General features: G+C 51.1%; 1 protein-coding gene across 2 annotated transcripts in view; it reads left to right on the forward strand.

Moving 5' to 3' along the window:
* The window catches only part of TWF2 (twinfilin actin binding protein 2), an 89,252-nt gene that overhangs the window by 73,432 nt on the left and 2,946 nt on the right, over nt 1-12,874 (forward strand). The window contains exons 6-9 of one of the 2 annotated variants that reach the window (XM_065407377.1): nt 2,337-2,462; nt 2,609-2,759; nt 3,504-3,625; nt 4,773-4,940. In XM_065407377.1, the coding sequence (XP_065263449.1) occupies nt 2,337-2,462; nt 2,609-2,759; nt 3,504-3,625; nt 4,773-4,940 (567 nt within the window). Of the gene's footprint in view, nt 1-2,336; nt 2,463-2,608; nt 2,760-3,503; nt 3,626-4,772; nt 4,941-12,874 lie in introns of those variants that run through there. The other variant, XM_065407378.1, reaches the window with a different exon arrangement.

Consider the following 12,874-nt stretch of genomic DNA (forward strand, 5'->3'; position numbering starts at 1 on the left):
TTTGCACTATCCACTTATTTTATCCAGAGCTAATGGTGCACAAATGCTACAGTCGATTGTTTATTGGAAGGCTATATTGAGAATTAAAAATTGCAAACAAAATCTTGCTATGTCATAACACCCCAAAATTTGAAAAACACAGTGGGTGTTTGGAGGAGAGATTATTTATTACAGTAGCACCTGGGAACCCCAGTCAAGGACCAGGACCCCATTGTGCTAGGTGCTGTACAAACACAGAACAAAGCTGGAGAGTAGCAGAGCAAGTCCTGGGATGGCACTGGAGGACCCGGCAACCAAGGATGTTGCCGTCTCACGAGACCCTAAGCAGATTCTCCTCAGAGCTCTACTGAAGACGTCCTCGCATGGCAAAACTGGCTAAAGCCATTGTGCAACAAGGGGATTTTGTGGCTGAGAAATGTGGACCAAAACCCCCCAAATGCTAGAGAATGGAAGTACAGTTTGATCAAGAAAACACCATAGTCACTTCCCATTCCTGTTTAATTTGAAGTCCCCCAATGACAGCTGCAGCATCCCATGTGCTTGATTGTCTCTCTCATGCACCCAGTTATTTATAACCAGCCATGCGCAATGACGAGCTGAGGGCATCTTCCCCCAGTGAAAACTTTCCTCACCACTCATCTGCGTAGGCAGGGATTAGCTGTGGAGAAAACTCCTCATTGAGACCTTTCTCTAAACACACAGCAGCCCACGTGAACAAGATGCCCTGGAAGGTCTGTGGGAAGATGGTGCTCCTAGGTGGCACTCAGAGTAGATTCTCTGTGGTCCTTGCCTCTCACTTCACATGGCCACATAAATCTCCAGAATGAACAGCAGGGCTGCTTGAGACCAAAGAATCCCCCTGCCTTGGGAAGTCTTAAAGGGGCCAAGCAGCCCAGTGCCCGGTGTTTGATTTAGTGTTGGCTGTCTGACAGCCGTATTTTATTAGAAAATCTAGAATTTTGGTGAAGTTAGAAGACTATTGAATTTTGCTGGCATTGTGGCATCTGTGACTTTTTGCTAGGACTCTCCCCTGTATGTCCATGTAAATGTATCAGTTTGAATGATGCAGCAGGCTTGGAATCTCTCCTGCCTCTCTCGAGATCCTGGGCAACAGGCTGGTGCTACTGAATTCTGAAGAAGTTCAAATGAGAATGAGGGACACAAGGGGTTTCTAGGTCAATAACCCACCTACTTTATTACATGGTATGTCTTAAGGTGCTTGTGATGGTGGTGTCTGAGTTGCTTGCTTAGCTTTAACGTTCCAGTGAATCCTAAGGATGGGGAAGAGAAATCTTCTACCCCTTCTCCCTTTGCTTCTCAGCAGCTTCCTTATTGGTGTAATCTCTGAGATTAGTTCCTCAAGCCTTAGCGGGGTCATCCCCTTAAATTTAAGAGCAGAGGTGCTGAAAGTGGTCTGTCTTGCTGCTTGTGTTAACAGTGGCAAGCCCCAGGCTCAATGTGATCTCCATCAGTGGTGAATCCCATAGCTGAGGGCCCTCTTTGGAGAGTGCTCTGTCCCGGGCACCAGTGGGAATGAACCTCCTTGTCCCCATTGAATATAGTTGCCACAAGAGGTGAGTGCCTAGTGTCCAAGTTCTGCCCAAGTCCATTTAGGACCTGAGAGATAAGCGGCAAGACACTAAGATGTACCTGGTCCGGCAGAGTTAGTGCGATGTCCGGATGGTTTGCTGCACTATGCAGGTGGGCCGCTCCATGTTGTACCAGCTGTTGGTTTCCAGGTGGCCTTCAGAGTCCTCCCCGGGGCAGCATATTGCAATAGCGCAGCCTCGAGGGGCCACAGCACGTGGATGCCCGTTTGTCTGGGATGGGAGTGTACAATCTCTTGGCCAGTTGCATGGATTCTAGAGCGCTTCTGCTGACTGGGTGTCCGTGTGCTGCTCAGGATCACTCCTCACTGCAGCCCTGGCCCCCTATGTTCTCTGGGGTGTGGGGGCTGGTTTCTCACACAACATGCACTTGTCTCCCATGCCAGCGAGGCCATGACCCTTCTCCCTGGGGTTAATGTTCTCAATGAGGCAAGGCAAAGGGTGTTCCCTCTGCTGGAATCCCTCAGCTTTGATCAGCCTGGAAAGCACTGCAGCCGGCTTTGCATGCACCGGTGCCCTGTGGGCATGCCATCCTGGCAGGCGCTGCTCTCCTGGCGAGGGCTTCCCGGGAGATCCTGTTGCTCAGTGAGCTGTGAGTGACCCGTTCTGGCTGGGTTAGAGTAGCACAGTTTGTGTTTGGTTTTGTTCCCTTTATCCCACCCCCCTCCTCCTCTTCCTCCTCACTGGCTTTGTCTCGGTCCAGTCTGACGTTGGGGTCTCTGTTTCCAGGTGAAGACCGAGATCAGTGTTGAGAGTAAACACCAGACTCTGCAGGGCCTGGCTTTTCCACTGCAGCCTGATGCGCAGCAGGCCATCCAGTTGTTAAAGCAGAAGAAAATCAATTACATCCAGCTGGTAAGGAGGCAGTGGCAGTCTCCCTTGCGCTTTTCAGTTCCCCCAACTCCTGCCCCGGCCCTCGGGCTCTCCCTGAGTCTGCTGAGCCTCTGAGCGTTGATTTCAGTGTTTTATGCTGAACTCTTTCTCCCTTCCCCTTTAACCAGAAACTGGATCTCGAGCGGGAGACTATAGACCTGGTCCATACAAATGCCACGGAGCTAGCAGACCTCCCCAAAAGGATCCCCCAGGACTCCGGTCGCTATCATTTCTTCCTGTACAAGCACTCTCATGAGGGAGACTACCTGGAGTCTGTGGGTAAGCTCAGCCCTCTCGACCAGTACCCCGCTAGGAGAGAGAATACCTGGGTCAGACGGGTTCCCCCCGCCCTAGGCAGACGTGGCGTTACTCTACGTTCGGCCCACGTGTGCACTGCAGTGTTCCTGTGTAATCTCTGGCTGGAGCCAAGCCTACCTTCCCCTCCGCACAGGCCGCTACTATTCCAGTGAATGAGTCAGTAGGCAGATGCCTTTGCTGGCCTGCTGTCATCCTGGCAGGCAGACGGCTATTCGTTTTGTTCTTGCTGTGCCGTTCTTACCCTCAGCTGTCTGGGGATCTTGAACCAGTTCCCATTCCGCTGAAGGGCGTTTGCTCACTCACCTGCTACCAGCGCCTCGGATGCCAGCAGAGGACCCCTTAAACCAGGGCCCCTGACCCACGCTGCTGCTGAAGAAGTGCTCTGGAAGCCAATGCCAAGGATGTAGCTGGGGCAGTCCGGTTGCAGGCACCAGAATGTTTAGTTGGAGGAGGAGGAAGCTGTTTGGCTGCAGGAGGCTTTTTCTCTTGGTTTTTTTTGGTTTCCTCTCCACAGTGGTTTTGCTGTCTCAGTCCTGTCTATGGTAGCGAGCTTGGCACGGGACTACATGTGTGGCACTCTTGTGGGCATGCAGGGCCGAGCTGGGCAGGATCTAGGACTGGATTCTCACTGCTGGATCTCAGTTTGCACATGTTCCTCAACTTTTAAGGCTGGGGTTATGTTGACAGTCTTGCTCTCTCTTGCAGTGTTCATCTATTCCATGCCTGGGTACAAGTGCGGCATTAAGGAGCGTATGCTGTACTCCAGCTGCAAGAGCCGGCTGCTCGACACTGTGGAGCAGGAGTTCTCCCTGGAGATTATAAAGAAGGTAAATCCGTGTTTCCTGCCTTGTCTCCTAACACTTGGCCAGCAGGTCATGCCCCCCAACTGGACAACAGAGAGAGCAGATACACACCTTTCTGCCAGTCTCCGGAGGGTGTAAACAAAGAGGAGGGAGTGGAATTGTTGGGTGTTCCAAAGGGAACCCACCTGAGAGCTGAGCAAGGGAACATTTAAGGTGAACATCCAAGGGCACTGTCCTACTGATGTCTAAGAGAAGTAGCGAAAGCCCCATCCCATGAGTCATTTCAGAGTGGCCTGGGGAGCATATAGGAGAACATACTATAGGGGCCAATGCAGGACTGTTTCCTCAGGGGTAGACTAGGGCAGTGCTTCTCAGCCTTTTTGATCCCGGAGACTAGCTTGCTGCGTCAGGGAGATGTCAGGGACCGACGCTGGTCCACGGACCAGTTGTTGAGAAACGCTGGATTAGAGGACCTCATAAGTCTCTTCCCATCTCAAATGTCTGATTTAAAAACCAGCATCAAATCAATGGAGGTTGGGCTTATTTTTGGGCCTGAGATGAGTTTTCTGTCTGGCCTGAAATCTCGCCTCAAACAGGGTCAGGCACCAGCTCAGCCATGTGAGGCTGTCAGCTGCCCCGTCCTTCCTTCTGCTTTTCACGGCCTTTCACTGCGAGGCTCTGGTGTCCTTTCCATCCCCTCACAGCGGGTGCAAATCTGAACTAGCGTTCACCTGCACTGATGTGTGAGTGTTAGGGATGTTGTCTGTCACATCAGTTGCCATGATCCCAAGGGCGGCTGCAGAGCAAGCATTTTGAATATCTGGTGGAGAGGCTGGCTGGTGGCATGGGGCCAAGGTAATTGCTTCCCGCCAAGGGCTGCCTGGAGCATGGTGATTGTGCCAGTGACGCCCCAGGAAGCCATATGGCTCTGAAGAACAGGAAGTCTCGGCTCCCTGAGCCCAGCCGGATGTGAGAGTGGAGAGGACGCTGTGGGCGGAAAGGAGGGAGTTGATTTTCTCCAGGGGTCATTGAGGCACAGAGGGCAGCGGTGAGGGGCTCTTGTCTCAGAGCTGGGGGGGAGAAGGCCCCCGTTCTCTCCCCACAGTGGCTCGAGGGCATCAGGAACCAGCATTGTGGAGTTAACCCCCCTCCTGTGCCGTTTGTGTGCCAGATTGAGATTGACGATGGAGCCGAGCTGACTGCAGAGTTCCTGTATGACGAGGTCCACCCCAAGCAGCACGCCTTCAAGCAGGCATTCGCCAAGCCCAAGGGCCCCGTGGGGAAACGGGGACAGAAGCGACTGATCAAAGGGCCGGGGGAGAACGGCGAGGACAGTTAGATCCCAAAGGGCAGGAAGCCGGGTCAGGAATAGGCCTGTGAACTTCCGATGGCGCCCAGAAGGGCCGTTTCCACAAGATCCACGTCTCCACTTCCGAGCCTGCCCACTGAGCCCGGAGAGGCTTTCCCTCCCTCTCTTCTTTAGTAAAATCATCAACACCTGGCTTCATTTGGTGGGGGGGGGGGGCAAAGAATCTGGGGCAGGGGAGGGATCTGTGCGTGTTTTTATTTTCTCTTCCCCCTCGCTCTTTTGTTGTGTAATTCCTGAGCAGAATGGTTGTTCTAGTCTGAAATGAGATTTAAACTGATGCTCTTGCGACTTCACCTGCCTTGTGACCTGGTTTACCTGGTGCCTGCACTGACTGAAGGGCTCACTTACCAATAAGCCATGTTATGCAGTGGCCTTGGAATGAAATCCTGGTTGGGGTTGATCTGATGGTGAAAGCCAAAGGCTTTCCCCCTCCCCTTGAATGTGTTGCTACAGACCTCCGCTATCTGTGTCCAAGTCCCTAAATCTTGACAACTCCCCTCTATGGAACGGTCTCCTCAGCTAGCCAGTGCCCTGGTACATACGTGCCAGACGGCTGCCTCCCCAAGGAAGTGGGCCAGCAGCTCTGCTGGCATGTGGGATCTGGGGAGCATGGGGCAGGAACGCTGCCCTGGCATTCCCAGCCACAGCAGGGCAACTTCATCCTGAGGCTGGCAGGCTTGGCGTGAACGCACTCAACGGGCAGGTGGTCTGTGATCAGTGACCTCTCCCCACCCCACCTCCCCAAGAGCAAGGGCATGCTGCCTAGGTGAGTGAAAGCCAGGCAGTTCCTCACCTTTGGGCGGAAAGGCAGTGGCTTTCGGAGAGCTCTTCTGTGTATTTCACAGTCCATGGTTTGGCTTGGATTTGTGTATCCAGGTGTGAAGGCTCCTCTAGTCACCTCCATTTCCACCCATTGCCTTCTCTGGCTTACAGAGCAGCCCAGGAGAAGCCCTAGGTCTGTGGCACTGGATTCTGATCTACTAAAGGAATTTAAAGCTGTATCCTACCTGTGATGTGTGAAATTCTCTGGCAGGCAGTTAAACCAGGTGCTGTTTTCCCTTTGTCGCAGGTTTGCTTCATGACAGCTGAGTTAAGAGGACAAGGGAGGTTAGCCCTGAGCCATCAACTCCTGCTGGCAGCTCTTCTTTGCCTGGGATTTGATCCTCTCGCAGCTCCAGCCACCTCCCTAGATCATGGGTCCAGTGGATCTGAACCCAGGCAGATCCACTGGACCCATGATCTCCAGTACCTGGCTCTGGGCTGCCTCACCATACTGCACTGGTGCAGGAACGCATCTCGTGACACTCACTCCCAGCCCTACGGATGCATTACTATCCTGCCCTGACTCACCAAGATCCACACCTGAACCTCTGACACCCATTCAGTCCTGAATCCACCATCCAAAGCCACAGGGACTTCTGAACATAGGGTAGCAACCCACAGCCAACCAGGTGTGCGTTGTGCATTCCAGTCAACCTATAACATCATTCATCCTCACACGATTGTTTAACCCTTCGGTATGCCCCACAGTTGCATCCCCATCCTTCATTCCAGCGCTGCACTCATCTACCAGGGCAGTGGGGATAGCCACTTCTAGCTGTGGGCTACAATACACGGTTGCATTGATCATTAAGGGTGCGGCTTTGCTGGTTTGGGAGAACATTAACATCAGCAGGTTTATCTGTTGCATTCTGCACTCTGGTTAGCAGGGCTGTCCGTTCACCCTGACCAGGAATGCTTGGTGCCTGAAAAAGACTGTTGTAGATCCACGTAAACCAGGTTGGGCAAAGAGGTGTCTATGTAAGAATGTTTCCCAGGGACAGAGGTGAGAGCTGTGGCCCACGAGGAAAGTTGAGGTGAGCTGTGGTGGTGATGGGGAAGGAGGAAGGAACATGTGTTGTCCAGGCCCACATGCATTAGAGCATCAGGACCGCTGCTGCGAAAGGGGGAAAGTTGTGGCTTTTGAAAATCCACCTAGTAGATGTTTGTTCCCGTGGGTCACAGTATTTAATGCACACGTCATTCCGGCCCCTGGGCAGCCTCTGACTCGTCTGTTTGTACCACATCCGAGGGCACTCAGCCTTCTCTATTCAGTAGAACTGTGTGGTGTTCCATTAGACTCGAAGCCATTGTTTGTTTTGTTCTCTTGGCTGCCATGGAAACTTTGAAGGAGATGTCAGCTAGGTTGATTTTCTGCATCAGGGATCGTCCCAATCCCTGAGCAGAAAGAGTCTGGATTGAGGTCAACTCGTCCCTTCCAGGCAGGAAATGGTGGTGACTTGGTCTACAGCACAAGGCAGGGAGGTGGTGAGGAAGGGATTTTACCAGCCCCCGGCTCAGCCCATCTGTCTCCTTGTTGTGAGGTTTTCAGCAGTCCTTTAGCCCCCAAGAGTTTGGCTGTTGGCCTTACTGCCTGGAACTGATCATGGCAGCGCTGGGGCAGCCGACTTCCTGATGCCCGTCAGCGGGTTAGGGGTAAGTCTTGACCTGGCAGGAGACATAGGCAGTCATTGCCAGGGACTTTAGCTTAGAGGTCTTGCTCACCTTCCCTAGCACAGACTATCCAACAGGTCCCAGTCTGAGCTGGGTTTTCACCTCCCTGGCTTTTCAGTAGAACTCTTGCGTTTCCTGCCAATAGTAATGGGAACTAGTCAGCGGGATTCTCTTGTGACCAAACCATGAAATATCCAGCCATGTGGGGGGGCGGGGGGGGGAGAGTATCCCTTCCTCCCCACTCTCTAGAGGTCAATGGCTTTACAGACCTGGACACTTGCTTTCTTCATGGAGTGATGTAATTACATCTTCTGTGGCTCCTATTCTAATTGCACAGCCATTGCTGACATTTCTGGATGTTGCTGAACTGTCTGACCATCTGTACCTTAGCGCTGTACCTTTGGGAAAGTTATGTGAAAGGGTCCACATACGGGGTGGGTATCCTATGCATGCAAGGACCTATTCCACCCATGTTTTATATTGTGCTGTGGGACACTAACACCTGCCGGGGCATCCTTCTGCCACGGTGAGATCCAGTGAATAAGTGATCTGTATTAGTTCTGTCGAGGCAGAGGGTTAATTTGTCATGCTGGTGCCTCATGTTATCCCATTCCATCAGGAATGTGCGCACAGTCCGCTTTTCAGGAGCGTATAATAGGCCAGGACAGCAAGTGCTGGAACAGCTGTGTTAGGAGAGTTCTAGTCTCTTTCCCTGGGCGAGGCATTATTTCTGCATCCTCATCTGGGCATGGACGGTTCATGGGAAGTGTTTGATTACATGCTTCTGGCCACCGTTGATCCCAGGAAAAGACATGGAGACCTGGTCATCTTGTAGGCATTAAGTATATCTGGGGTGGTGGTAGCTGTTGACCTATTCACTGACTTCCGTCTCCGAAGTCTCTCCCCCGTTTAGAAAAAAGTTAATCCAGTTTAGAAAAGTCTACAATGTAAACTAGGTCACCCAGACTGTCTCTAGACCATATGTTATTTGGGCTCGTCAGTTAGTTTTGATCCCACTGTTGTGCTCTATTGATGCATATTAATGGCGAAGGTCCAGTTGATACTCTCCTAATACATGATCGAATGTAGCTATAGGACCTATCAGAACTTCAGTAAAGGAAGAGAAAACCCATAGCTGGCATTAGTACTTCCCCTCCTCACCCCACTTATTCCATAAAGTAACCCCATGCTTAAGGCAAATTCTGGTCCTGGAGTAGCTGGAATCATGTGGGATGAAGGGATAGTCATGTAGCCACTTTTCTCCCCACTCTAAATTTGTGCCTGGGGTGGAGTTGGTGACTCTGACCACCAGATGTTTGGGAATGATGTCTGGCAGGCCTTGGGCATGGAGAGTGGCTGGGATCTTCGGAGGCTCATTGTGGAACTTAAAGGAGGCATGTAGCCTGAAGATCATCTGCCACTTCCCCAATGGGGCTGTCTGCAGTAGTTCCCTCCCTCAACCCCATTTCCTTTGGTGAGTTGGAGGAAGGACCACCTACCCCCACTCTGCCCTCAAGTTGCTTTTTTTAGGGAGGGCACATTGATGGACCTGTCCTGAGTTCCCTGGGCTACTGTGTAGATGTCACAGCAGCCTCGGAGTCACATTCTCTGGTCCTTCCCTAGAGAGAAGGATGGGGGAGAGAGTGGGACCACAGAGCTCATTGCATGAACTCTGCCCTCTGAATAGCTCCATCAGTCCCTACCATGGGGCAGCTCTGTAGCCCCTCTGAGTCCCCTTCTACACTAGCCTGAACATTCTTGGGGTTAGCCAGGCCTACTCAGAGCTGGCATGTGTGGGAGCAATGGGCTAAGGTGCCCATTCCTCCTGCTAGGACACTATCGGGCCGGCTTCTGTCCTGTGGACACCAAATCTACAAAGACCTGGTCTCCAGTCTGTCCTGGGAGTCGCATAGGCCATCCAGATGTTGCCGAATGGTGAAAGCCAAGGAAATTCTTAGTACAACCAGCACCAAATGGAATTGATTTTGATCTGAGGCCTATCTCAGCTGCCGACTGCATAGTTAAGGGTGGTTGGACATGAGCCGCCTCCGTAGGAGGATGGGGGATTTCTCGGGGCTCCCAGCAGCCCTCAAGTCCTCCAGTGCCTACCCAAACTCCAAAAGGCACACATCGGTAGTACTGTGAGCTTGTCTACAGTAAGGACTTTTAGGGGGGAAATTCCCTACTGGTGCTATCGGCCTCTACAACTGCAGCAGGGGCAGCCCTAGGCAAGACTCTGGCAGCTTCTGGAGATTTTACCACTATGTCATGATGATAAAATTGCCAGGTCATGTGCTGGAAGCGGCCTTTGCCTTATGTGCACAAGAGCTGCCGCTGCGCAGCTGAACTAGCGATAGCTGCGTGGCAGACACAGCCTGTGGGGGAGAGGAGGAACAGGCTGGGCCGCGGTGTGGGTTTGAGCTTGGGGCAAGGAAAAGCAGAACACACTGTATTCAACACTGTATTTTCTAAAGAATAAAATATTTTTAAAACAATTTGACTGTGGTTCGAGTGGAAGTTCTCTAGCTATCGCACCCTGCCTCGTGCTAACACACTCCTTCCCGTGTAGGGCCTGGTGCACCCCCACTTGACAGGTGCCAGATCGGCCCCATAATTCACCCTGCAAAAGCCCTAGGTGCAGTGACGGTAACCCAGGGATTAAATGAATGTTATGAAGTCTACACTGTCACGCTGCAATTTGTAATATAAACCCTCTGTCGTTTCTCCCCCAACAGCTTCTTCGCTCAGATTTGCTAGTTTATTTGCCATCTTCTTCCAAGTCACTGTAAAAACATGGAATTTAGTTATATTTCTTCAAAACATTGCCAGAGCTGAATTCCTCGGTAGAAAACTTTGGGGTGGGAGGGGAGAAACCAAACCAGACTGACTTCTGGAAATCCTCGTTCCTTCTCCTCTGCGCCTCTTAAATCATCGTTAACTCTCTCTCCCAGTCAGGGTAACTTTTAGCTGCTAGCAGTGTTGAAGCAGCATAATTCATGTCTGTTCTACATCCTCTCTAAAAATCTACCTAATCGATAAGAAGGTGGCTAGTTCCCAGGTGGAAATTACCTAAGAAACCCATGGGACTTGAGTCTTTTCAACAGCGTTTTTTAAATTGCCCCATAGAACTTGATTTTTTTTTTTTAAATTGCCCCTGCTGTAGAATTCTGTGGGTTGATTTAAAAACTCAATTTCCTTCGCTACTGTGTTCTGTGGGACTCTTCTCTAATGGGTCGTAGGCTCTGGGTGGATACTCTCGTTCAATATTTTATATTACAGTAATGACCAAAGCCCCTCTCAAGACTGGGTCTCTATTGTGATAGACCCTGGACAAATGTATATGAGGATATATTCCCTTCCCCAAAGAGCTCTGGGTATCTGCAGCTTCAAGTCAGCATACTCTATCAAGGATCTGCTGGCTTTTACAGCTCCTCTTTCCATCCACTTATTTCCTGAACTAGGCTAATGTCAGCTACCCAGCTCCCTGCTCTAATTGACACCTTTCTTACCAGTTCTGGGCTGGAGAAGAATCACTTTCATGGCAGTCATCTCTCTAGACCAGATGCTGTACAGCTATTGCGCTGGTGATTCATAGGGGACTTCCTTTTGAATGGCCTGTAACAGAACAATTCCACCTGGGGGAGAGGGCTGTACAAAGCTACCCTTTAACAACTGGATAGCATTTTAAAAAGCAGGCTGAAGATCTGCTTTGTGATACTAAGACTGCAAGGACCCTTGGTCCATCTCAGGGTCTGCACAACTGTCCTTTAATGAGCAGCATCCCAAAGGCTATAGCAGTTCAAATAGAACTGGACTAGTTCTGACCCTGCTGTAGTTCCCATACAGCAGAATGCTTAAGAGACTCGAGGTGGCTGGTGGAGGGCTGGTGCACTTATTTTGGTGCAGTTGTAATCAGAGAAGGGGCTATAAATGGCATTTTCATAACAGATCTGCTTGAGGCGTTGCTGGACTAGCCTGACTCATTAGCTGTGTGGAGTAGTGATGGGTAGCTGAGCTGGAGTCTGTTCTAGCTCACCCATTGTCCGCTTAGTTCTGAGGAAGCGCTGTTGTTGACACTGTGTAAGGACCAAAAGGACACTAATATGGCACCCACACTGGGAGGAAAACCTGGAAACTCGCTGTCACTGTATATACAGACCTAGGTAGACCCACCGTCACCTTGTACGTAACAGTGTTGTGGATGGAGCCTGTTTGACTGTCCCATGCTCATGTAGCTTCCCGGGGCCAGGATGTGTAATTCGTCAGTAGCGTGGCTGTGACCACTCATTCGCTCCACCCCCACTCCACGCTGTAACACAGCTGGGGTGCGCTCTGATTCCCACACAATCCCCCAGCAAAGTCAGTGTGCTAGCGTGGACAGGCTCTTCCACGGGGCTCAGCCGCCTGCAGCAGAGAATGCCGTCCTGTGGCAGAGGAAGGTGGTGCTTGGTGTGGATGAGGGGACAGAGCAGATGGGTGAGTAGTAAAACCATGGGCCCCTTGTCAAATGGGTATTTGAAATCCTTGTAAAAAGGAGGCTGGGCATTCAGGCAGCAAAACACCAGGAAGATCAAACTAATCACTCTAAACATGTCAATGCATTATTATTAACCCTGCTCCAGTTTCCTGGAAGGCCTGGGACTAGAAGTGTGAGCACCAGTGCACGGAGAGGGAGCAGATCCCAGCTTGTGGTAGAGGCAGGGCCCCCTCTGCAGTGGGTTTCCAAATTCCCTCTCGAACTTGTGCCTGTCAGAGTTCCCAGGGGTGGCTCAGACCTGCCCCTCCACTCACAGTTCTCCATGCTTTTAAAGGGCGTGGCCAGGGTGACTAAAATACAACTGTTTGAGCTGACTGGGTTTACCTTCAGGAAGAGCCAAGTTTGAGCAGCTGGCTGTCAACAAGCCGATTAGAGTTTGAAGGTGCGTCATTCAAAGGTGCTGGTTAGCGTGTTCTAAAACTAGTGTAGACGAGGCCCTGTCGATTTTAACATGCTCTAAACGGGTGGAGCTGAATTCTAGTGTATAGGCTTGGGTTCCTCTCTACCAATTAACTCACATTAAAGTTTATGCTGTCTCTTCTACTCTAGATTTATAGAATATGTCCGCTAACATGTCTAACTCCCTGCTTTTAAATCCGAGTCCAGATGAACTCTAAGTGTAGACAAGGGCAAGGCAGGGTTTGCACCAATTTGGTGTTTACCCCTTTTTCAAGCAGGAATAAACGGATTAGCACAACAGGTGTAGTATCTCCAGCTTACCTTTTTCAACCTTTAAGGCTCAGGTCTGGTGCAGCTATGCCAATTGCTGCTAATTAGCAATTCCCCTGGTGCAGACAAGGTGCAGAGGTAGCAAGAGACTGGCTTAAGGCCCAAGCCTGGCTGCCCGTGTCCAGGATAATGTGGAGGAGTTGCT

The sequence above is a fragment of the Emys orbicularis genome, chromosome 7, assembly GCF_028017835.1.
Source record: "Emys orbicularis isolate rEmyOrb1 chromosome 7, rEmyOrb1.hap1, whole genome shotgun sequence".
NCBI lineage: Eukaryota > Metazoa > Chordata > Testudines > Emydidae > Emys > Emys orbicularis.